Source organism: Ambystoma mexicanum, chromosome 9, assembly GCF_040938575.1.
Source record: "Ambystoma mexicanum isolate Mex_15411 chromosome 9, UKY_AmexF1_1, whole genome shotgun sequence".
NCBI lineage: Eukaryota > Metazoa > Chordata > Amphibia > Caudata > Ambystomatidae > Ambystoma > Ambystoma mexicanum.
In genome coordinates, this window is record NC_090931.1 from 1,530,592,724 (window position 1) to 1,530,617,585 (window position 24,862).

A 24,862-nucleotide genomic window follows, 5' to 3' on the forward strand; every position below is an offset into this window, starting at 1 on the left:
CAACGTATCCTACGTTGAAGGGTTCTTTACTTTGCTTCCCTTCCTAACCACGGCAACAAACAACCAACACTGTGATGTGATTACTGTTCTACAGTGCTCGCCAGCTCTGCCAGCCTCACGCCTGACATCACTCCTGGCGAACATCCTGTGAGAACAGAGCTCTCTGCTCCAACGGGCACCGCAGCTTCTAAGCTCTCTGCTCCTACGGTCACCGCAGCTTCTTCTGATCCGCCGCTGCGCATCAACTCGCTCCACAAAGCAGGTCCTTTATGCTGCCTCACACACGTACAACAAAGCCTTCTGTGCCCCCAGCTGCACCTCAGGCGGTCCCTGAGCCTCCCGATGAGCACCGCTCAGCGCCCAGCACACTCCACAAGCATCCCGCAGCTCTACCCAGCCGCGGGCTTCCACCGCCAGTTGGCCTGCTTCCTCTCCACTGCTCGCAGACCCACCGGCAGCTCCCTACAGCGTCGGAGCAAACCGAGGGAGAAGCGCAGGACACCTCACAGGTCGCCGCAGCCCCTCCCTCACCAGCTGCAATAATGATGAGGTAAGACTCCCTCATCAAACATCCCGAGACTTAGACAATGTCACCTGAGCCCCAGGCCCCTCTATTTGTCTTGTGCAGTCTTGCTCCAAGCCCCACACAAAACACTGGTACTTGCTCACAGCTTCTGCAAAATGCAGCAAAAGGTTCTCAATTGCCTCGCCAATGGGCACAAAGCCTCTTCAAGTGCTTTGCTACTGGGCTCCAAGCCCCTCCAGTGCACAGCAATAGGCTCAAATCCCCTTCAGGTGCTGCTGCCATGGGCTCCAAGCCCCTTCATGGTGCTGCCATGGGCACCAGGCCCCTTCATTTCTGTCAATGGGCCCTTATCCCAGCCAAAGTTCACTGTCCTTTGCCTGCTCACCTGCTGGCAGGCCTGCTGGCCCGAGGCCCTGACGCTACTCTCTACAGCCTGTGCCTCAGGATCCAGCGATGGGCGATGGGCCCCTCTGCGCCTTCTGGTATTAAGCGCTACCCCTACCTGAGATGCATGTTCCTTCCTTTGTGCTGTCCCCCCAGCACAGCAATCATCCTCGTCGCCAATGTAAAGCTTGGGTTCTCCAAATGATTTATTAAAGTTCTTGTTTATTATATCAAGTACATTAAGTAAAGTGCATTCAAGATTAGGGCAACATGCACCGAAACTACATCTCACCAACTGATTCACTCAGAACCCTCAACCATCCATCAACATTCTCACAGGCTGCATCCTATGTCACTCATCCAATATTCCAAGCATACTGCAAGGGTAACAGGGAAACCAGGTCACTACACACCTCAGTGCAGCCACAGCAATGCATGGTTTGAGACCACAGGACACTCCGAGAACTTGTAGGTGAAATCTGTTGTCTCCACGCTCCGGCATCCTTCCTGTGATCACACTTCGACGTTAATTGCCAGCCACATGCTCTTCTACAACTACTGCTTCTGCTGCCAGCCTTCCAACTCCTGCTCCAGCTCCTGTCCTCTCCCCTCTCCTGCTGCAGCATTTTATTCCTCCCAGGTTAGGCAACTGGCTCCAGGTGTGAGCCATTGGTTTAAATTGTCTCACCTGTGGAATGGTTGTTAGGCTTAATTGCCCGACTACTACATCTACATGCCTCTTCAGCCCTCTTCTTTATCTCAGTTCCTATAGAATTCTGGGACATGTAGTTTGCTGGATCAAAGTCAGGTTTATCTACTTTGTGAAGAAGGGTAGATTTAATTCCCTTAGTAATTGTAACCGAGGGGGTCTCTATGTTTTAAATGTGCTAGGGGAAGAGGAGTTAGAGAAGACAACATTGCTGCCATTCCTTGTAGTGTACCTTTTGTAGTGAGGAGGGCATTTCATTTTAGGTACCAATAAGATTCTTTCTTTTGGTATAATACGCTTTGATGTTACAACTTTAGGGTTTACCACCTTAGATTCCATAGGAGGTTTCGAGACATTAAAATGACAGTAAGCCCTTAGCTCTTCTGGTACAGTGGTACGAGTCTCCCTACTAGAGGAAAAATATGATGTCTCATCCCACGGAATCGCCTCACTCCCCTGGGCCCTGTCTCCTCCCTGGTGATCCTCATGCAGGGCACCACCCCCAGGGTTGGGATCAGGAAGAGTCTGCCTTCCCCTGGCCACCTTGGAGGAGATTTTAGGCAGGGTTTCAGTGAGGGATCCGCAAGATTCTTCACAGCTGTCGATACCATCCAGGAGTGTCGGCAAGCACAAACGCTTCCAACAAAACGTAGCTTCTTATATAGGGAAAGGATTTCGTGGGCAGTTCCTGATTATAGGGAGGTACATCAGGATCCCTCCAAAGACAGACAACCTATCACAGCATACCCCCTGTAGGCCTTCTAATCTGTGCACCACTCTCCCCATCCCCCGCTGCAGGCTTCCCTCTCCCAAGAGCAATGAAACACCTTGGAGGTAACTGAAACCAGTGTTTTCTAGATTCCCCCGAGGAAAAAGACAAGTTTCAGGGGCCTTTTGCCAGAAAGTTTCATAAGAAAGCCTAACTATATATTTGATATATGTATGATATGATGTGGCATTTATAACATGCCTGTACACAAGTGTTTCTAGTATTTCCCCCACCACCTGCTGTTAGGGAGAATTCTCTGTTAAGGCTAATTCCCCAAACCTAGTGAGTCCCCCAGCAGCTTTGCTGGATTTTTGGGGTTTATTTTTCTCTCCTGCTAGGAACTGTGGGGTCTGGGAGACTCTTTTTCTCCCACTCTTAGGCATGATTTGAGTATGTCCTTTGACTTTAGATGTGTTTTATGGGCTATGGGGTCTTTTACTCCATAGGGCTTCATGTGATTTTGGTATGTGTGTTACACAGCACCCTCCGTGCAGTAACACAGGGGTGTCACAGTGACCCCCAAACATAGGCTCCATACCCTGGGACTGACTACTGTCTCCCAGGGCATGTAAAGTCACCATTGGCTTTACTAGTCCTAAATTGTGAACAGAACCAGTACAAACCATCATATTGTGGACGTACTGGTAGGGGCAATTTGATTGCCCCTGGGTCTGTTGTTCGAGGGGGCACTGTCCAGTCCCCCCTGATCGTGTTTTGGCTGGTGGCAGTGGATACTACTTTTTATATTCAACCACAAATATATTCCTATGGGATTTTCGCAGTGTTCGAGGCTACCACTTTTTAACATAGCCTCAAACATACCGCCGGTTTATTAAATGAATATTAATTCATCGGTTGGGATTTTATGCCAGAACTCAGTGCCAAAATGGCGTCTGTGTTCACTTCTGTAACTCCAAACCAGGTCGAGCCCTTTGTTCCACTTTTTTGGCGGGCTTCTCCACAGAAGCCCTCCAAGTGGTGCCACTTTGTCTGGGTTACTTAGGGGGGCTGGAGGGGGGTTTAGGCACCCTGGACTGAGTTGCCTTGGCAACTCAAGTCGCACTCTGTCCTGATTGGCCCAGTGGTGAGCCGCCCGGCTCACCACTTAGCATGTGTGATTGACAGCTAGGCTGAATGAATGGGGGTTTTCTGCATAAAAGCAGGGCCTTTGGGACTGGAACTTCAGAAGTCGCCACAGGACCTAAAGAATCCAACAAGGGGAGAAGCTGAGCCATCTAAGACGACGACACCACCGGTGGAGCCCTGCTGTAACCAACTCACCACTTCCCCAACGACAGAGAAGATCTTCTTCCAGGAGAGTCTTCTTCCCTTCGAGCTGGTGGGCACAACCAGTTCACCTTTTTCGCCTTCCAGGACGTCTTGTGGTCGAACTGCCCGTGCCAAGCACCCCGGCAACCGGATAGCCACGTTCACCACTGACCGCGAATAAAAGGGTCGCACCTTTTAATTGAGAACTCCGCGGCTGGTTTCTTCCCTGGCAGTGCAACGATCTTCAGATTTCCTCCACATCGAGATCCTCTTTTCCTCTAGACGAAGCCATGACTTGCACCTGCTGCCAGGAACAACTGCCCCCGCTGGAGCGTTCTCACCACTTTAAGGTACTGTGTCCCGCCTGGCCTCCCTTGCAACGGATTGTCCAGGGTGTCTGGTAAATCCTTGACCTTCCAACCTGGATTGGCCTCCAGGACTGTTAACTAACTTCTCTGAACTGATCCCACTCCTTTTTGACTCTTCTACGAAGACTTTAAAGTGCATTTCAACTGTGTAATCTTGGGCACATTTCGCCTTGCTCTCTCCAAGAGTTGGCCTGGCCTATGAACTTTTGCTCTAACAGTAGACTCTGCCTTTCCTGACTTGCTGTGTGTCTTAAAAGTGTTGGTATTGTGTTGTTTCCCTACTCTGCCTTTTCTCTCCCTTTTTAAACCAAATTATTGGAGTGCCATCTAACGTTACGCGCTCACCTCTGTCTTGAAAATAAGTGGTGTCTTAACTTAGACTTGTCGAATAATTTAATTTGGGAGATGTATATACTTCTAGTGACTGTGTTTTGAACTTGCTTGATATATTAGTGCCAGTGTATTCTTATAAGTGTGTTTTTAAATAAATAAGTATATACTTTTATACCAAAGCTCTGGTCAGTGTTTGCTTGTGCTACTGTATCTCTGTACCTAATGTGTATACTCTATATACTGCCTAACTCTTCTTGAGGGAAGTCTGACTGCTCAGCCACAGCTCCAAGGTAAATCTGGGTGGTGCAGACTGCTACCAAGTGGGTTTACTGCCAAACACCTGTAGTCTTAATCTTTTTGCAGTGCAACCTAAGGGAACTGCACAGGATTCTGCCTAACACCTGCAAATGGGCAGTTTGTGTGGTCCACACACGTAGTGGTGTATGATAACACATTCTATGCCACAATGACTGAGGAGACATGGCACAAATCAGACCTTCTTAACATGATATGGCGTGGCTGAACCTTGGCAAGCACATGGAACAGACACTGTAGATTTTTCATGTAAAAATCCACATCTGGTGGACAACTAAGCAGCTTAATACAGCGATGCAGGGAAACAGATATGAACATATTACAAATGCCTCGGGTGATCCAGTAGGCTGGAATCTTAGCACTGATGAGTGATATAAAAGACAAAAGGGTATAAGAGTAGGTCCTTATGTAGCTAAAGATGCAAGACACATTCACAAACCCATGCGATTTCCATAGGCAAAGCATGTCAACTAATGGCAAAACAAGCACCTTTAAATGAGGTAGTTAGCGAAAAAGACACATGGGGAAAGTCAGGTAATTAATTGGTCAGAAATCCTAGACTTGATAGGTCATCTATAAAAGGCTAGGACCAAAAGAGAGACCAAACGTGCAGAATCCTCCTACAGCGGGAAAGAAGCCGTCCTGGAAATCCAAAGACTGGCAGAACCTTCCATTGGGAAGAGCTTTCACACGGCTGATGACAGCTCCACATTGCAGCAGGGCATCTACAAGCTGAGGGCTGCGGTAGTGGATATGGTGCATATCATCCAATAGGCCCTGAAAACCCTACTAGGTGAACAAGAAGCAGTTACTGAACTTCTGAAGATCGCAGACTTCATGGACACACTGTCTAGAGGAGTAATACCTTAACATGACCAAGGCAACTGACAGGCATTAACATATCAAGACAGGGTGAGAGACAGGCCCTTTCAGAGTCCACATATACTCTGCTGAACATCGTCAAAAAGGCTTTCTATGGAATATCGGCAAGGGGAAAAGACCTAATGTCATGGACACTTCATGGGATCCTGACCATCTGGCTATCTAAAGCAGACAGAGCCCAAGTGAAACAAAGATCCAAGACTATTACAGAAATCTGGGGTATGAACAGAATCAGTGGCCATTTTCCTTGTGGCTACTGTTGACAATGCGCATCTACCCTGGCAGGCAAGACAGTGATGATTAACAACAAACTGTGGCATCTTAAAGACCACACGACCTGTAATTCTAGGTAAAGGTGTAGATATATATTCCACTGCAACTAGACTTTCCACTCGTGAACAATGGTGGATTTACAATACACAGAGTTTCCTAGTCGGATTAAATCTCCAAGAAGAATGGACACTGGGCTCATGATCTATCTCACGTCTGCATGTTTATTTCTCATTTAATGAAAAAGAGGAGTGGTGGGCACTACACAATTAGTCCTTGTTTAGTCTATGCCAGTAATTCATACAAACTGTAAACTTAATACTTTAACCTGGAGCTGCAAGTCCAAACTGTGTCCAAATACTCCAGACAGAGCAATCGGATCAAAGGCATCATCAAAAAACACTAACACATTGAAGTGCGATCAACGGGTAGAACATTAAATAAAGAGGTCCCCACATTCGCATACCAACGGAGCCAAAATTTGAAAGATAAACTCGTCAAAACCGAACCAGCACAGAAGAAAAAAATGACACAACGTATAGGCACATTCCCCTGCCTGAGTTGCAGTAACTGTGGATACATAATGAAAGGGGAATCAGTCAAACATCCACATACGGGAGAAACAATCAGACTGAACAGCTTTGCCACGTGTGACTTCCAAAATGTGATATATGCCATAAAATGTCCGTGTGGTCTATACTATGTGAGCCAGACACTCAGGGTGGTCAAAACAAGATGTAATGAACATAGGTCCTGTATAAGGAACCAGAATCTGAATTCGGCAGTAGCCAGACACTGGCACGACAAGAAACATAATTTGGCCCAGATACAATTCACAATTTTAGAGGTGGTAGAGAAAAGAGATCCTCATGCAAACTTCCAGAAAAAAATGGACCAAAGAGAAACCTACTAGATTGATCAACTTGGTTCCCTCACACCAAAGGGGCTGAATGAAGAGATCAATTATATGTGCTACCTGTAAAATTTTCACATTTAATATTGTTTGTTGGTTGGATTTGTGCACACCCCACTGTCTTGTAACAACTTCTCTGTATTTATTTTCTTTGCATATTGCTATTTCATGCTCTCAAAACTAGTAGTTTCTGCCCCCACAACATTATGGGGGAGTCCTGCTTCTACTGACAGCATCTCTGCTGCACGTTTTAGCAACATCCTCTACTGGTTATAGCTTACGCAACACTAAATAGACGGCATCCTAAAGTGGGTCTGTTCCATAGGCTGGTACACGTGCTACTAGTGTAAAATACTATTCATTTTTGTTTAACGACACAATTATGACAATTTACGAGCAATTTCCGCTCACTTACTTGCATCCCAGTTATCCTTTTAAGTCAAAACCACGAGCCTTAATAGCTTGTCGCTAAGCGTCCCCAACAACACCTTTGTGTTGACCGTACTGCAATAGTAGTTTTTAACATCATTTACTATTGGGTACTCCTTACGCGTTACAGATCAGACTTTAGGTAACAGTGCAATTTGGTTTAATGGGTTAGCTCTGTACTCGCTACAAGAACTGAGGTATGTTGACCCACTTCGTTTACTCAGATTATGTAGACAGACCCCTTTTTTTTCGATGATCTACGAGTGTTTGCAACTCTCAGATCCTTCATTGTTTTAACAACGAGCGCACCCGGCTCGTTTCGAAGCGTCCCCCACTACTCCTGGTTGCAATGGAGACATCCCCGCCCCAGGGTGAAAACACGGGGGTGGGGCGCGAGGGTTTACGTGCTCCGGCTCCCAGCAGGACCACGACGCCTTGCACCGTCTCCATGGCAACCGATAAAAGCAGCTGCGATTCCCGCGTGAGCACGCATCTCTGCGGCTCACACGGCTTCTGCAAGAGCTCCGAACGGACATGCGGTAAGAGACAACAGCCCATAGAGATCCCCTCATAGGCTTTCGCCCAGTTTTTAGATACGCGCTAAAGGTCTGCTTTTCTCCATGCAGGGGCATTTTTTATGTTTGAATTCGATTCACTAGTGAGAGACAAACATACAAACAGGTAGGATCCTGATATTAATACACCTTGGCAAGCAAAATAGAACATTTTCTATTACAAGTTAACTAAAACATGTTATGGTTTGTTTATTTTGTGTCTCTTTTTCAACATGGGGCGCACTGACTGTGTCTACTCAATATGGTACGTGTTACTTTACTGATCAAAAAATTGATGATGTTTATCATTTTGACATGGATGATACATTGTGCAATGTGTATACAGAGAGAGCCTTATTGAACTATATATTGCCTATATACAGCCCTGAAGAAGGTTTATCCGAAATGCATTGGCAAATGTATATTATTGGCAGTCTGATAGGATTACTCAACCTATTAAATTGACAAATAGCGCTACTTTCAAGAAAATAACAGTAATGTGAATAAACAATTCCAGTTATAAAACTATACGTTTTTTTTTTAACTAATTACTGACTCAGAATCAATCTATTGTGAAATTTTGGTTTGAAATTTGCAGCAGCCCGGATTGGGGGCCAACTGTGAAGCGCCAGTTCTTATAGGATATAGTCATCTTATTTTTTCTTTTCCGCATATTTCTCATTTAATGCCACTCTGCCCAATTTTTATCTACAGATTGAGTTTCTGTGTCACATATGGCCATTAGTCCTTTAGTATCTTTCGACCACAATTCCGAAAGGGTCAGAGGAATGCAGCCATTACACCTACATTTTCCTTTTGGAGATAAAACCTTCCAATGCGTCTCGACATGCTATAGTGTTATGGATCTGATAGGGGTGTGGGCTTTAAATAAGCGGTCCACCACAAATAGATTTAAAAGGGGCCAAGGCAAGTCAGCCATCATGTCAAATTTTCCTTTTTGGAAATCGAGTCATCGAAAGCAAGGTCAGCCAGTACGCCATATTGCTAGGGCAGGGATTTACACTAGTGCTCATATAGGCTGAAAAAGTCAAACAATTGGCGGCATCCCTTGGAGACTCCACATAGTCACAACTGTTGGAGTATGTCTTCTGAAACTTTAGGCACTGTGGGCTGTACTCAGATTCACCTTACAATCTTGGGTGACACACTGGATACAATCCAGCCCACACTGCAGAAGGCACACCTTTGAATCTGTAGTCGTTATTCCAATCAGTCGATTTACTAATCGATTAACTTTTTGTTCGTTTGTGAAATCTAGTTTTGAAGGGGATCCATCATCGCCATATATCGATTAATTGGATATAATGATTTTTTCTTTAACTCTGCAAAATGTACGAGCATACTGGTAGGAAAGTATGCAATACACTACATTGCCCTATTCCTATTTCCATTGTTCCTAACAGAATGCATCCGTTGATTTACATTGATGCTTACTCCGCGTACAGGTCTAGTACAGGAGCAATACTAGACGTGCTACGTCATGCCGTTCCAACTCTGCCTGTAACCCAGCTGATTTTAATGCGCGTTCCAGACCGGGCAAGGCGAGGTTGAGAGTTTGATGCACCTTCCTGGGAGGAGACGGCCCTTCCGACTACCTTGGTAAGCAAAATCGAGCTCCAGAGGCCATATGCTTCAACGCGCCAGGACTGGCATTATGGCAGCCGAGAAGCAGTCTCTGCAGGATGGGGGGGGCTTATGGGATACGACGAATGCTGGTTCATTTTGAGCATACAATTCCTTGAGTACATTGGACAGTTTGAGTGTATACTATGAACTATTATAAATGCAGTATGTTGTTCTGCATGTATAATATTTTATCAAGTAAGACCCAATATGCATTATGGGTCATAATAGATTTAATATGGTTTTTAATCGATTTAATTATGAAATAAAATTGTGTATCTTTTCAAATTCTTGTCAAGACTTGGGTCTAATTGGGCTCTTCCCCGTCTCTATACGGAGGACAGTCAAGCGGTAACGTGTTAATTCAAGGTTAATTCTGCTCGACAGGACTACTGCTTTATTAATGCATGAAAACTGTCACCCGACTGACAAATGAGAACTCTCTGGAACCTTTCATTTGATGAAAAGCCACCCATCTCGAATTCAACAATTATGACTGTTTTACATTGGGTGTGCAGGTCCTGCCCCAGCCAGCTCTTCTCAAGAAGATATATATTTTAGTATTCTTTTTTATGCAGAACCAGTGAAGATCCTGAGTGAACATTGTTCAGCAACTGGTATTATATAACATGATAAGTTATTTATGTTCTTTTGTCTCTTCACTCTTATTTCCATGTTTCCTAAAATGCCTTCACGGCTTGTTCCTCATGGGGGTGGGGTTATGTAATTTTAGTTTTAGGCAAGCTTAGGTGCATGATGATTGAGCAAGATATTAAGCCGTGTAGTTGTTAGGAAAGTGTAACGTGAGATGCATTGAAATGTATTCTGACGGTGAGAATATATTAACAATTATGAACAGAGTTTTTGCTTTAGTTTGAATGTCTAGGATTTACACCCAACTTATCTATTGTTTTGGAACGCACAGGTACATTTCAATAACAATACTTGTGGGCTGCACTCCAATGGTCTGGGATGTGTTCCAATTGTCCTGTTTGTTTCATTAAATATTACTGAATCTTCCCGTAAACAATAACAATGTCCTAAAGACTACTATAGGCTACAAACCTGATGAGGTTTAGAGATAATTTAGCGACTTGCTAAGAGCGAATAATTTACTGACTTGCTAAGAGCTGATAATTCAGCAACTTGCTAAGGGCCTCATCAAAGGTTTGGCTGCATACCAGCGGTAAATCCGCCAGGACTCCGCCAATGCAAATAGCGTTACTGCACTCAGTCAAGCGCTAATAGCGCTAGATCCTGAGTTGTGTTAAGGCTGTTACTCCCCATTTTGTTAAGACTCCATAGGACTCTATGGGGCATGTTGGGAGCTATTAGTGCAGGTGCTAATAGAGCCACAGATGGGCAGAAAGTAGCAAGATTTACCACCAGCTCAAAGCTGGAGGAAAATCTTCAACTTTCCACCCAAACTCGGGATTGGGTGCAGCGGTAATGCTGGAGTAACGCTTATACTGCTGCATTTTTACCGCTCCGCCCAACCAGAGATTATTTGGTAACTTGGTAAGGGGTGGAGACAGCTTAAGTAAACAATGCTCTAATGCAATAGTAAGCTGATTTCTGGGAGAGGAAGACTCAGGAGAGCTGTTCGAGGAGCTGCCGGAGCTGGAAGAGGGAAACGAGCCTCAAAGGACCCCGATAGCAGATTTTAATCACTCTCCACATGCAATCCTAATCTGCCTGGATTTTGAAGACTATGAAATTGCTTTTTTGGCCTTCCGAGTCTCACTGCACTGATAAATCTGGCCACTGTTGGCGCTTTCCAACCCAATCCTCATGTATCTGGAGATGCAGATTCTCGGGCACAGGCTCTGCCAAATAGGCATTAAATTAATTTTTTGCAGAAGGGATCAAGTACTTGCACGGCATACCAGAGAGGCTTCACTCACTTCAAATGACATGGTGGCTGATGGGATGTTTCTACACAGCATTGCCTGCTATTTTTCATGCATTGTGGAGTAGAATATCCAACCTTCTCCTCAAAAGTCATTTGTTTGCCAAGCGACAGACATTGCAGCAGTGCACATATAACAGGGCCAAAGTTACCGAAAGTGTCACCCACCTTCCTTTCAAATAAGAGTTTGAGCGCCACACCAATGACACTTAGTAAATACACGTGTTGTCAGATTTCATCTTTTTCACTATATAAACTGCAGACGTCATTTTCTCTTGCATACCACTAAGGACCCAGTAGACTATACTTTACTTCACTATCAATGTGCCCTCAGACCCGCACATTTCTTGCCTGTTTCTTGCCTGAGGCCTCATCACTAAGGAGAAAGTTGGTAAAAGGTTGCCACATCAATATATGGCGTTTAATGACTCTTATACAGAGAACCACCAGCTAAAGGAGACAATTGGAATAACATTTTCATTCATTCCATACAAAGTGCAAAACGTTAGGCATTTGCGTTTCAGTTCACGTGCATGTCTAAATAGTGCATGAGACTGGACCACACTGTCCATTTCATTCCAGATCAGATTTGAGGACTTCAAAGCTGCTTTTTAAACTCCATCAAGTAAGCGGCAAGGGTCTTGCATGTGGAAGGCCTTGAAATCGGCATTGCTCTTAGATAGATCCTCACATAACCTTTTAATATAACTTGCAGAATCACTGCAAATGCACACTACATCAACCCAATCCTTCCCAAACGTGGTCAGGACTTTCTGGAGTAATGATGCAACTGAAACTGCATTGCAAGTTTCAACCACCTCTAAATCTGCCATTATAGTATGGCACACCCATCCACTTTTTGATAAAGATAGATAAATATGTTTTTTTCGGTTTTCACCATTTACATCAGTATATGACACAATACAATCAAAAAAATAGAAAATGTTTTAAAATAGTCATTATTGGCCTCAAGTGAAAACAATACAGTTCATAATACAGAAACTAAGCTGTTAAAATATGCATGATTTGATAAAGCTTAACATTTTCTTTCCATGCGTTTAAAAACCTTAGTAATATACTTAAATAAGTCATTAATAAAGCAGCCATCAACAGAAGACAGAGCAAAATTCAAGGCATCAATCACATGCCTAATATTATTAGCCCTGAAGTGGCTCCTTTGCCATGCACGTCTGAGATCTAGAAACATTTGGCATATAAATAAAACATGCGTTAGATCCTCATTCGCCGCACTTCCGCAAGTTCAGAGCTTTGTATTGAACATCCATGTCATCCGAGCCCTCAGTGGCAGAACATTTAGACGCATCATCACAATGAGGCATCTTTGTACCGGCTAGTGAATGACATTCAGCGAAAAAATGCAGCTGTCCAATAGAGACTAGATTTTTCATACTGTTTAACGCCGGATCAGATTCCCTCCCTCAGGCTTTCATAATCAAACATTGTTTTGTGATCTGGCCACCTCTTAATTCTTCAAAGGTGATATCCCATTTTGTACACAAAATTGAACACCTCTTACACCAGAGGTAGGTTCTTCCCTCACATTTGCGACATTGGGGTTCACTGCCAAAGCAGAGATTGGGAAAATACTCTACAAACCTGCATTCTGCCTGGAATTCAATATTTGGGACCCTGTAATCCAGCGCAATGGGAGGTCCTGGGGTGCTGGGAAGCACGCCCAGCAACTTCTTCAAATAGATGAACAAGTTACTTACCAACTGGTAACGTTCTTTCGACTGGATGTTCCTCCCACGTATTCCTCATCTATGATATTCGTATCTCGGCAGAGAGTGCTGTGCACGAGGTCGTGGCGTCGATGTCCCTCGACGGTCTCCGTAGCTTGTCAACGTCACCAGCAGTATAAGTAGCTTGTGCCACGCATGTTCGCTTCAGTTCTGTTTTTTTGTTGTATAACTCGAGGAACATCCAGGCGTGCCCCAGATTGTAAGCTCTTTAAGAAACGCAAAGTGTAAATTACATAAATTGTACAGTAGGGTAGGATGGGAGGGGCGATGAGGAATATGTGGGAGGAACATCCAGTCGAAAGAACGTTACCAGTTGGTAAGTAACTTGTTCTTCGAATGGATTGTGTCCTCCCACATATTCCTCATCTATGATAGACTCCCATAGCAGTTATAATTTAGGAGGTGGGAGTACTATTTAGTTTTATCATAGACAGAGTGAAGTACAGCTTTTGCAAACAATCCCTCATGGGAAGAAGAGGCTTTCCTAAGCAGTAATGCTTAACAAAAGAATGGATTGATGTCCATTTAGAAGCTGAACAGATATCAACTTCAAGGACTCTCCTCTGAAGAGCTGCAGAGGTTGCCATAGCCCCCGTGGGAAAAGTTGGTCATCCTGGTGCAATTTTGACATTCTTGCTATATAAAAACTCAGAGCCCTTTTTGGATCCAGTCTGTGTAACCTCTCCTCCTCTTTGCCCAAATGAGGAAGAGGGTAGAAAGTTGGGAGTGTTATTTTTTGTGACATGAAAGTCAGAAACTACTTTCGGCAAGAAAGAAGGTTTAACTCCTTGTAAAAGGTAGTATACAGAGGTTAGCATGAGAGAGCCTGTAACTCACTAAACCTGCGGGCTGATGTTAAAGCCACAAGAAGGGCCGTTATAAGTGTTAAAAGCCTTAAAGGACAGGAATGTAAAGGCTCAAAAGGTATACAAGTTAGGAATTTCAACACAAGATTCAAATCCCAAGCATGGACCTGAAAAGGGACTGGAGGGTACACATTGGTGAACCCTTTGAAAAATTGGATAATCAATGGAATCTTGAAATAGGACACCTCTTCCAAGGAGCGCTTAAAAATGGAAATCGCTGCCAGCTATCCCTTTATTGTTCCAATCTGGAGCCCCGGATTGGTCAAATGTAATACAAAAGATAGCACCATAGGAGTGCCTCATTGAAAAGGGTCCACATTATTATCCTTGCACCAGTTACTGAATGTATTCCAATGACACCGGTACAAGGATTTACTTTCTGGTCTTCTGTCTGAAAGCAAAATCTCCATTACATCGTCCGGGACGTCCCAATCCTTATATCTCAACCTCTCAGAAACCATGCGTGAAGGTTGAATGTCTTGACCTCTGGATGGAGAACCCGACCTTCCTCTTGCAAGAGAAGATCCTCTCTTTGTGGAAGACATATTAGAGGGCAGATGGACAAGTTCAGAAAGTCCAGGTACCACGTCCTCCTGGCCCAATACGGGGCAATTAGGATCATGGTTTTCCTGAACTTTCTCAACCCCCTGATTACGTGAGAAATCACGGGGACTGGAGGAAATGCGTACAGAAGTGGAAACTCCCAGTCCTACAGATTCTCTTGAAGGAAATTCCCTTGAGCAGTACTGATTGCACTTCCGGTTGACACTGGTCATGAACAGATCCACTTGAGGGGTTCCCCAAAGGACGAAGATCTCTTGAAGGACTTCCTGAGCTAGTTCCCACTCATGGGAGACTGTGTTCTGCCTGCTCAGAGCGTCCGCCGCTATGTTCTGCTCTCCGGCTAGGTAAACTGCCGACAGAGAGATTCCTTCTTGTATTGCCCAGAACCAGAGCTTCATTGCCTATCTGCACAGTGGTAGTGACCCTGTGCCTCCTCTCTTGTTGAGGTAGTACATGGCCACTGTGTTGTCCATCATTATCAGGATGTTCTTTCCCCGTACAGAGGGCAGGAAGGCCTTCAGCGCTAGTCTGATTGCCCTCAGCTCCAAAAGGTTGATGTGTAGTTTGGACTCCGATGGAGACCAACGACCGCTGATTGTCAGATCGTTGGTGTGGGCTCCCCACCCCGTGAGTGAGGTGTCTGTCACTACTGTTATCTCTGGCCGTGGTTGCCAAAAAGATTCTCCCTTGAGGATATTGTCGTTGCAAGCCCACCATAGAAGGTCCTGAGCAACTGTGCTTGGAACTTGCAGAAGATCCGACATATTCCCCGAGAATTGGGACCGTAGAGTCCTGAGGGCCCATTGAAGGGATCTCATCCTCTATCGGGCCTCTGGCACCAGAAAAATGCAGGATGCCATGAGGCATAGCAACCTCTGAAAATCGAAGGCCAGCAGATGCTGGGCATTCTGTAACTTTGTTACCATCTGCAGAATGTGATGAGCTCTCACCTTGGGAGGCGAGGCTTTCCCCGAGGAAGTATCCAGGACTACTCTGATAAATTGGAGTCTTTGGAATGGTACTATATGGGACTTCTTGTAATTGAGGGAGAAGCCCAGTCTGTGTAGGGAGTGGCAGGTGATTGTGAGATGTTCTTGAGCTTGTTCGGGAGAACGAGCCCTGATTAACCAATCATCCAGGTATGGGTAGACGTGAATCCCCCCTCTCCTGAGACTCGCTGCCACAACCACCATCAGCTTGGTGAAAACCCTTGGGCGGAGGTCAACCCGAATGGCAGAATTCGAAACTGATAGTGAGAATTGCCAACCCCGAACCTCAGGTACTTTCTGTGCTAGAGATGGATTGGCACATGAAACTAAACATCCTGAAGGTCCAATGATACCAACCAGTCTTGGAGTTGGAGAGCCTGAAGGATCTGAGAAAGGGTCACCGTCTTGAACTTGTCCTTCCTGAGGAACTTAGTCAAGTTTCATAAGTCCAAGATGGGTCTCAATCCCCCTTCCTTCTTTGGGATGAGAAAGTAAGGGGAGTACCAACCCTTGTTCCTCTCTGCTACAGGTACATGTTCTAATGCACCTTTCTCTAGCAGGGTTCAAATTTCCTGCAACAGGAGCGGATCTGGAATTTTGACAGAGTTGGTTCCCGGTGGATGGTCCTGAGGCCTTTTTAGGAAGGGAAGGCAGTAACCTGGAGCTACTGTCTCCAGTGCTCAAGCATCTGAAGTAATGCCCCGCCATTCTTTCAGATGCTGAGAGATTCTGCCTCCCACCGGGGTCTTGTGTGCTAAGGTCTCAGAGTGACTTGGAGGCGGCTGCAGGAGTGGGCTGAGGGAAAAGATGCCGCTACTGAGGCTGATTTTGCATCTCTTCCTCGTCCACCACGAGGGACATTTTCTTTGACCTTTCTGTATGGCCTGTCCTTTTCCTCTACCAAATGAGGAATAGTATCGAAAAGAACGACCTCTCCAGGAAGATGAGCCCGAATAAGGTTGTTGAGGCTGTCGAATAGAGGTGCTAAGGGACTTAGAGGTGCTTTGGAGGTCTGCAGTTTCTCTAAGCTTTCATCAGCTTTACTGCCAAACAGCCTCGAACCGTCAAAAGGCATGTTGAGTAGTCTGGTCTGCACATCCGGTGCAAACCCCGACTTCCTCAACCACGCAAATTTGCGCAGTAATGTGCTTGCAGCAATGGATCTGCTGATGCTGTCAGCAGTATCCAGTCCTGATTGGAGAAACTCTCCCATTGCCTCCTTGTCATCTTTAACAATATTCAGAAAGCCTTCACTTTCTTCGCCTTCTGGAATATTTTCAACCGCCATCTTAACACACAGGGTATGGGTAAACCTGGCCAGGGTACAGGTGACATTATCGGGCTAAAGGGCCATACTACCCGAGTTAAACACCTTGCAAGTGTCCAATTTTTTATCATCTCTATCCGGGGGGATAGATGGATAGGCTTGTGGAAGTCGCAGCCTGGACCACTAGACTCTCAGGCGTAGGGTGTTACTAAGATAATCAGGGTCACAGCTTGATGGTCTATACTTTCTGTCAAAGTTCCTATTGACTGCTGTGCCAGATTCAGGAGCCTCCCAGTTTGCTACCACTGTTCTTTGAAGAGCCTTATGAAAAGGAACAACTGGGTCTTTTGGGGGGCCCTGGTCCAGGATGTCGCTCATGCCATCCCGTACAAAGGTTGTTAAGGATCTACCCCAACCCATATAGTCCAGCAACCCTGTTCATCAGGTTCCTGTAGCCTGAATCTGCATGTTCTGCAGGAACCTGCATCAGGTTTTTCTCTGGTGATGCCACTGGCAGAGTGAAAAGTGTCACAAAGATCTCTCCTTCTTGACTCAGGGTCAATCAATTCATCTCAAATATCTCTGGTACCAAATTTTACTCCCAATGGAGAAATATCTTCCTCTGGGGCACTTTGCTCCTCAAAGATAGAGGACATAGACTTAAAGAAGTCTTTTTTGGTAAAAGGTGCATACCTTTTTTCTTGAACTTGAACTTGCCTCGAGGGAATCGAAGGAATCTTCGAAGGCGTCAATGACGTCTTCGATAACGGAGTAAAAGGCCCTCATTACGAGCATGGCGGTCTGGGAAGTACGGTACCGGTAAGTATGCTGGTACCGTACTTCTCGGACCGCCATACTACAGGCTCTGTTCGCGGGAACTGTTTCCCCGCCAGGTTTTTCCTGGCGGGTGCAACGGCACCCGCGAGCAGAGCACGTCGGATGCACCGGCACATGCAGAGTTGTGCCTCTGCATCCGATGTCCGCATCCCCATTCAGCCCTATGGGGCAGAATGGGGATGAGGAGGCCCTTGATTCCAGCACCCGAAAATGGACAAGTCCCGGATCAGCCTAACTCGGCATGACAAGGTTCTTGCCCATTCACGGGTGCCGGAAAAAATGCAACTCCGACGGCAGCCGTGCCGTTTTTAACGGCACGGCTACCGCCAGAGTTGTAATGAGGGCCAATGTCTCCTTTGGCTCTGGCGTCGAAGCAATCAGCGCCGATGATCTCGTCGAATGCTTCGATGGCTTATGCTTTTTAGCCAGTGTCGGAGAATCACTCGACTCTCGAGAAACCTTTGACGTTTTAACGTCAGGTCGAGGATGTCGAGTTTACGCCTTACTACTGGTTTTAGTGAAAGTAGTTTCTGACCTTCCCGCGTCGTCTAAAGGAGCAACCGGGGTCTGGCTCTCATGAGGCTTCTTTGAGGGTGTCGGGCCACATTCGCAAAGATTTTCATCATGTGCACTCTAAATTAATCCAATTTTCTAGGGGAATCCGACCTAGTCGGGCATCGTACAACCACGGCCGAGATGTCTGATGATGAAGAAGGAGATCTATGCCTCCTCTTCGCCTTCTTGGAAGAAGACGACGAAGATAGTCTTGATCTACTCCTAGAATGAGATCTCTTCCTATGCTTCTTCGAAGAGACCTTTGAAGCTTCCTGCCCCACCGCCAATTTACCTTTTCATTCACAAAGAGCTTTCTCCGTCATAGATTGACAGGAGCCACAGTCGCCGGACCGATGGTCCGAACCTAAACACCAAAGGCAGACGCGTTGAGGGCCTGTTATCGACATTTTAGAACCGTAGTCTAAAAACTTTTTAAACCCCGTCTTAGGAGTGGAAGGGGTCGAAGATGATGACATTTTCCTGAGGAAAACAAGAAGCGAGCTGTTAACTCGATTGAGAATCCATCGGAAAAACCGAACTGAATCAACGCTGCAACCTCGTGCACAGCGCCCCCTGCCGAGACATTTTTTTTCCAAAGCTGCAAAGCTGGCGAGATACGAATATCATAGATGAGGAATCGGTGGGAGGACACAATCCATTCGAAATATAATGTATGATCCAAAGAGGTGCAACCCAAACTTCCCAAGATCGCTCTTACATACAACATTGCAGAATAAATCCAGGCTTCCAAAACCTGAATACACTTATCAAATGGAAACCCCCCAAATTTATGATAGAATCTCCTAGTCCCTCTCAGACTTGTGATTTTCTGCTGATGCTAAAGGGACAGACCACGAAACTGCTAGAGAATCTAACACCCAGATAGCAGCATGAGTCTGCCACGGTTAACTTCACCTTATCAATGCACCAGTTATAGGGGTTTGATTTTTTCGACCCAAAAACAACGATCTTAGTTTTCTTCAAGTTTAGGTTCCGACCATTGTCTTTGAGTCACAAAACGTGAAGAGGACTGGCACTGCTGCATCACCATGCAGCTCTGGTGTTTCATCGACAGAGATTGAAATGGAATAACTCTGTGAAGTGGCCAATGTCTGCCACAAAAACCTCAGGTAGGTATTTCGCTTACATTTGAGTGGATCTGGGCAACGTCGTAGCTATTGTGGCCCTTCCGTGGATGGGTTTACCAACTGGCCCATCTGCCTGGTGCAAGCTGGTTCCAGTCTGCACTAAGGCGCATGCAAATTCATGTGGCACAACTTTTTCCTCCTTGCGCTTTCTTTTAAAACATATCAGTGGGCCTCCATACCGGGTCCGGGTTCCTGGAATGGGGAAATACCGGGCCATTCTGACCTTGAAGGGCCCAGTAATTCCTGTTCCTGGAACCCGGACCTGGTACATCCCCATTCCCATTTGAGCCCCCATAGGGCCAAATGTGAATGCGGAGGATGCTAACAACGGGCCCGTTAATGACGGGCCCATTGTTAGCATCCTGCTCGCAGGACCCGTGAGCAGACCTCGTAATGAGGCGGTAGAGGATTAATGGCGCAGGCAGCTCTACCGACGCCGTTAACCCCCTACCGCCTGGGCCGTAATGATGCCCAGTGTCTCCATAAGAGATATTTGGCAAAGACCACTTTCAGATTTTGGCAGATCTTTCAACCTTAGGTGGGTCTTTGAAGACACATGGTCAGCGATTCGGCTTTAAGTCTTTCCATTTACCAATGAAAATGTTACTCTGAAAGCCGTGCAAATGAACAATGTATTTTTATTGAGTTCTTCCACTGTGCATATTTCTCAGCGGTCTTGGTTATGCGGGGCGTTGCTCAGTGCCAGAGAAGCCTATTGGAACAATTACAAAAGAAGACTACTAACTTAAACTCAGTAAAACATGGCACTAACTTTGTTCTTCATATTCCGTCCCAGTACCTTCTCCTGCAACATCTTGTCTTCAAGTCACATTATCTCACCCCATTGGCACAGTCCCATGTCGTCTGCTCTGTTATCGCTGTTAAATTTTGTATGTGTTTTTGTGCCAGAAATGCATCACTTTTGCTGTGATTTCCATGAATAAATAATTAAATAAAATTGAGTTTTTAAAAAAACAATCAGTCAACCTCAGCCGACTACACAATGTTCCCTGATGATGACACAGAAACCCACTAAAGTAAGCTATTTTGCTACGGTCTTGTGCGGCTATAGAAGCTGTTGTGCAGTAAATGTAGTTAACAAATATAACAGCAAGCAGGGTATGGGCTGGGCCAAGTGGACCAGGCCGGACATACTAATCGAAACCTACCTTTGGTGAATTCAGATGTCTCATGTTGGTCCTCTTCAGTCCAGTGACTACTACTCTGATTGCTTAATGGAAAACCTCTCAACTCCAGTTGGAAATCTGCTTTGTTTGCTGCAAAGGAAAAAAAGACATTTCCATAACATCACTGGCTGGTGGCAATGAGTCACGGTATATCAAACGGTCTATGCGACGGACCACACACTTTTCCATGCTTGCAGAGCATTAAACATCAGCTAGCAATTGCAATTTCATCGCTCTCTCGCGCTCTCTCTCGCGCTCTCTCTCGCGCTCTCTCGCGCTCTCTCTCGCTCTCTCTCGCTCTCTCTCGCTCTCTCTCGCTCTCTCTCGCTCTCTTTACATAGCAGCCTTAAATTTACTTGCTCCCCAAAAGTTGCTCAGTAATCATAGACATTTTATACCTTTTGGCATGGGAACAGGGAATACCTGCAGAGATTAGTGAGTGGCTTATGTGACGAATTCCAGGGTACTGGCACTGCATCAAAGGGGGAAGCCCCTTCTCATGAGGCCAGAGAGGTGGCACCGCTACCAGATAGTTCCACTGGGGGTGGTACTCAGTGGGTGGATCACATGGGGAGGGATGCCCTCCATGGGATCAGTAATGATCACCTTGGGAGATTGCAGTATTCCCCTCCTTCATTTCACCCCCCCCCTCTCCTTTCACCCAACTCACTGCCCTGGGGTGCCCCACACCCCCCATCTATTTATGTAGAGTTGAGGAAACCAAGTTACCTGAAAATAATGAGACGACGAAGAGTCATACTGAACTCTACAGTGATCATCAGTTTGGTACAGAGACAAGAAGGAGGAAGGCTGGAGTAAAGCGGAATGCTTACAGCAACGAGAACATGCAGTGTAGTTGTTGGAGACTGCCTATTTGTTACCCAAAGTACAAGTTAGAGGACAGACATGACCATTTGTCAAGCCTGCACCTGAGGAACTGGAGAGCAAATTTTGAATTACAGAGATCGAGAGACACGGGGAGAATCTGCAGACGGCGTGATGGTGAAGCGGAGTCGCCGTCTTTGGCAGTGCTGCCAAGAACCGGGAAACCACGAGAAACCAGGGAACATCCAAGCGCGGAAGAGTCTTGGGACACCTCCTGGAGAAAAGCTGCACAGCCCAAGTCGCCGAAAACAAAGCAAGGATGCAGACGACAGACAGAGCTGGGAGAAAAGGTCCGGAAAGTCGCCCAGAGAGTCGGAAGAGACCAGCAGGATGCCACACAGCGGGAACCCAAAAGCAAGGTACGGGCGCAGCCTTGGTCCATGAGAGGGGAATGGGAACTGAAGGAGGGCTATTTAAGGAGGGTCTGGGGCCCAAGTAAAAAGACTGATGAAACATGAGTCAAGGACCCCAACAGAAATAGAAGGACTCAAAAATATACTGCATCCATAGTGTGAGGAATCTGAGGGCATCATCACTTCATTCTCCAAAATATCCTCCTTCCAGGTGGTCAGGGAAAGGCTGTTGCTTTCTGATCCTGACCCTTGGGGTGGATATGCGTGTCTGGTGGGTAATCCACAGTTCAGGGTGGAGGTAGAGCCTGGTCGATCGCACTGGTTACAGCAACTGGTGCAACCAAACGAGACAATCCGTACGAGTAACTACCAGGTTATACCTCTACCCTGAACTGTGGATTACCCGCCAGATATTACCACAGGGGACCTCCCCTTCCTGACATTAAGATGCTTTTTTGATTCTTACCACATCCTTACTGCCTTAAAAATTACCTCTAAGGTCTACACACGTGTCAGCAAAATCCTTATAAACACCTGTGAATAATCCGAAATCTAGATCATGTGAGGATTATTAGAGAGATTTCTCCCCTGGCACCCTATAGTGTCTAGCGTGAATGTGGCTGATCTCATACAAAACTTCGAATTTTCAAACAGGGACAGTAGACCACATCCACATGCAGAAGGACACAAAACAATCTCACCTGGTAGCGGGGGGTCCTGTAGTTCTACGGTTCCCAATTACCAGTACAAATCTTCTTCAGTAGTGATGGCCAGTCTCTTAACGGAAGAAGGGGAGAAACATAATCTAATTCCATCTGACCTTCCCCTCCCCCAACAGCATAACATTCAAGACCTCTTCAACCAGTTCCCAGATGTTTTTAGTGAGGAACTAGGAAGGGTTAAGGGCATTGTTCACTGCATCCGTGCCCCGCTTTGAAAAGTGGTGAATCTAAAGCCATACAGGATCCCAGAAGCCAGAAAATAAATAATCCTCCAGGAAGTGGAGAAGAGGCTGGCAGACGATATTATAGAGCCCTCTCAGAGTCCATGGTCCTCACCAATAGTCTTGGTAGCTAAGCCTGATCAATCGTGGAGGTTTGCATTGATTTCCAAAAATTAAACACCGTTTTCCAGTTCGATAACTATCCCATCCCCAGGATAGGTGACCTGAGCTGTTTATATGTCCATGATTGACCTCACCAAAGGCTTTTGGCATGTCCCTCGGAACTCTGAAGACAAAGAAAAGACTGTATTCTCCACACCTGCAGGGCTGTTTCAATTTAAGGCACTTCCATTTGGCCTACATGGTGCACCAGCAGCCTTCCAAAGGCTAAAGGATTGCATACTAAGATCTTACTCTCGTTTCTGTGGGGCCTATTTAGCTATTATCATCTACAGTAAGATCTGGGAGAAGCATATGACACACCTATATAAAGTCGCCAAAGCCCGTTAGCCCAAAGAAGTGTCACTTAGCCCAATCTGCTGTGATGCATCTCGGTTCTTTAGGGAGAGCGGGCTGATCCAACCCCAGGTAGAAAAGGTTAGAGCCATGAAGGACCCGCTGAACCAAAAACCAAACAGGATCTAATGGTTTGCTTGGTACTGGTAGGATACTACCAACATTTTACTCCCAATGGAACACACTTTCAACATACGTTCTATGAGAAGGGTAACCTCTCTGCACTTAGCCCAGGGCTGTGCTGGACTGGGCGTACTTATACTCCTCTCCCCTCTGAAACCTCCGTCTGTACACGTGCATGACCGGAATTTACGAGGTCTGGTAAGTCTGTCCTGTCCCACCTTGTCTCCCCTCCCTAGTTTGGTTGTGCCGGAAACACTTCATGCACTTGCACTAGGAGAAATTCCACCAGGCCTAGTACACTAGTTACTTTTTTGTTAGATCATTCAGAAACTTCAAGGCCTAAGAATGACTACTGTATTTCCTTGCTCCCTTCCTGCCTTGAAGTGCTTTGAAGCACTTCACTTGTGTATGAGCGCTGTACAAATAAACAATTACAATGTTTTATCCATCATGACCTGTTGTACCAATAAGCTAAGAAATGCTGAACCTCAGAAGATAAAGTGGGGTAAGAAACAACAAAGTTGTTTTGATACCTTTAAAAACATACTATTTAGTGATCCAGTTCTCAAGGTCCCTCATTTTAATAAAGAGTTTATACTTCAAACGGGTGCATCCAGGGTGGGCCTGAGAGCAGTGCTCTCACAGACATATGAGGGAATAGAACATCAAGGGATGTACATTAGTAGACAAGTATTTCCTAGGGAACAAAACTATGCGACCATAGAGCTTGAGGCCCTGGTGATAAAGCGGGCAGTGAGACATCTAAAATATGACCCATCCACTTTTTGGGTCACAAAACGTGAAGAGGACTGCCACTGCTGGATCACCATGCATCTCTGGCGTTTCATCAACAGAGATTGAGGACTGCCACTGCTGGATCACCATGCATCTCTGGCGTTTCATCAACAGAGATTAAGGACTGCCACTGCTGGATCACCATGCATCTCTGGCGTTTCATCAACAGAGATTGAGGACTGCCACTGCTGGATCACTATACATCTTTGGCGTTTCATCGATAGTGATTCAAATGTTTACATCGCCTTTGGAGGAACTCTGTGATGTGGCCAATATCTGCCATAAAAACCTCATGTAGGTATTTCTCGTACATTTCAGTGGATATGGGCAACTTCGTAGTTGTTGTGGTTCATCTGCGGAAACAATTACTCATTGGGCCATCTGCCTGGTGCAAACTGGTTCCAGCCTGCACTAAGGCGTGTGCAAATTCCTGTTCCACATCTTTTTTCTCATCCTATTTTCTTTTAAAAAGCATCAGTGTTTCCGAAAAGGGACATTTGGCACAGACCACTTTCAAATTTTGGCAGATCTTTCATCCTTATGTGGGTCTTTGAAGACACATGCTCGGCCATTGAGCTTGAGGTCTTTCCATTTAGCAATGACATTGTTACTTTGTAAGCCTTGCAAATTAACAATGTATTTCCATTGAGTTCTTCTACAGTAAAATCCTTGTGTTCCCGCGCAGAATTCTCAGCGGTCTTGGTTTTGCGGAGCATTGCTCAGTGCCAGAGAAGCCTACTGGAACAATTGCAAAAGAAGACTGCTAACTTAAACTCAGTAAAACATGGCACTAACTT

General features: G+C 45.7%; 1 protein-coding gene across 3 annotated transcripts in view; it reads right to left on the minus strand.

Moving 5' to 3' along the window:
- LOC138489441 (zinc finger protein 554-like) overlaps nt 1-24,862 on the minus strand; it is a 225,915-nt gene that overhangs the window by 114,374 nt on the left and 86,679 nt on the right. For 2 of the 3 annotated variants that reach the window (XM_069617163.1, XM_069617161.1), the window contains exon 5: nt 20,433-20,540. The exons of the other annotated variant lie outside the window; for it this stretch is intronic. In XM_069617163.1, the coding sequence (XP_069473264.1) occupies nt 20,433-20,540 (108 nt within the window). The remainder of the gene's footprint in view (nt 1-20,432; nt 20,541-24,862) is intronic. 3 annotated transcript variants of the gene reach the window in all.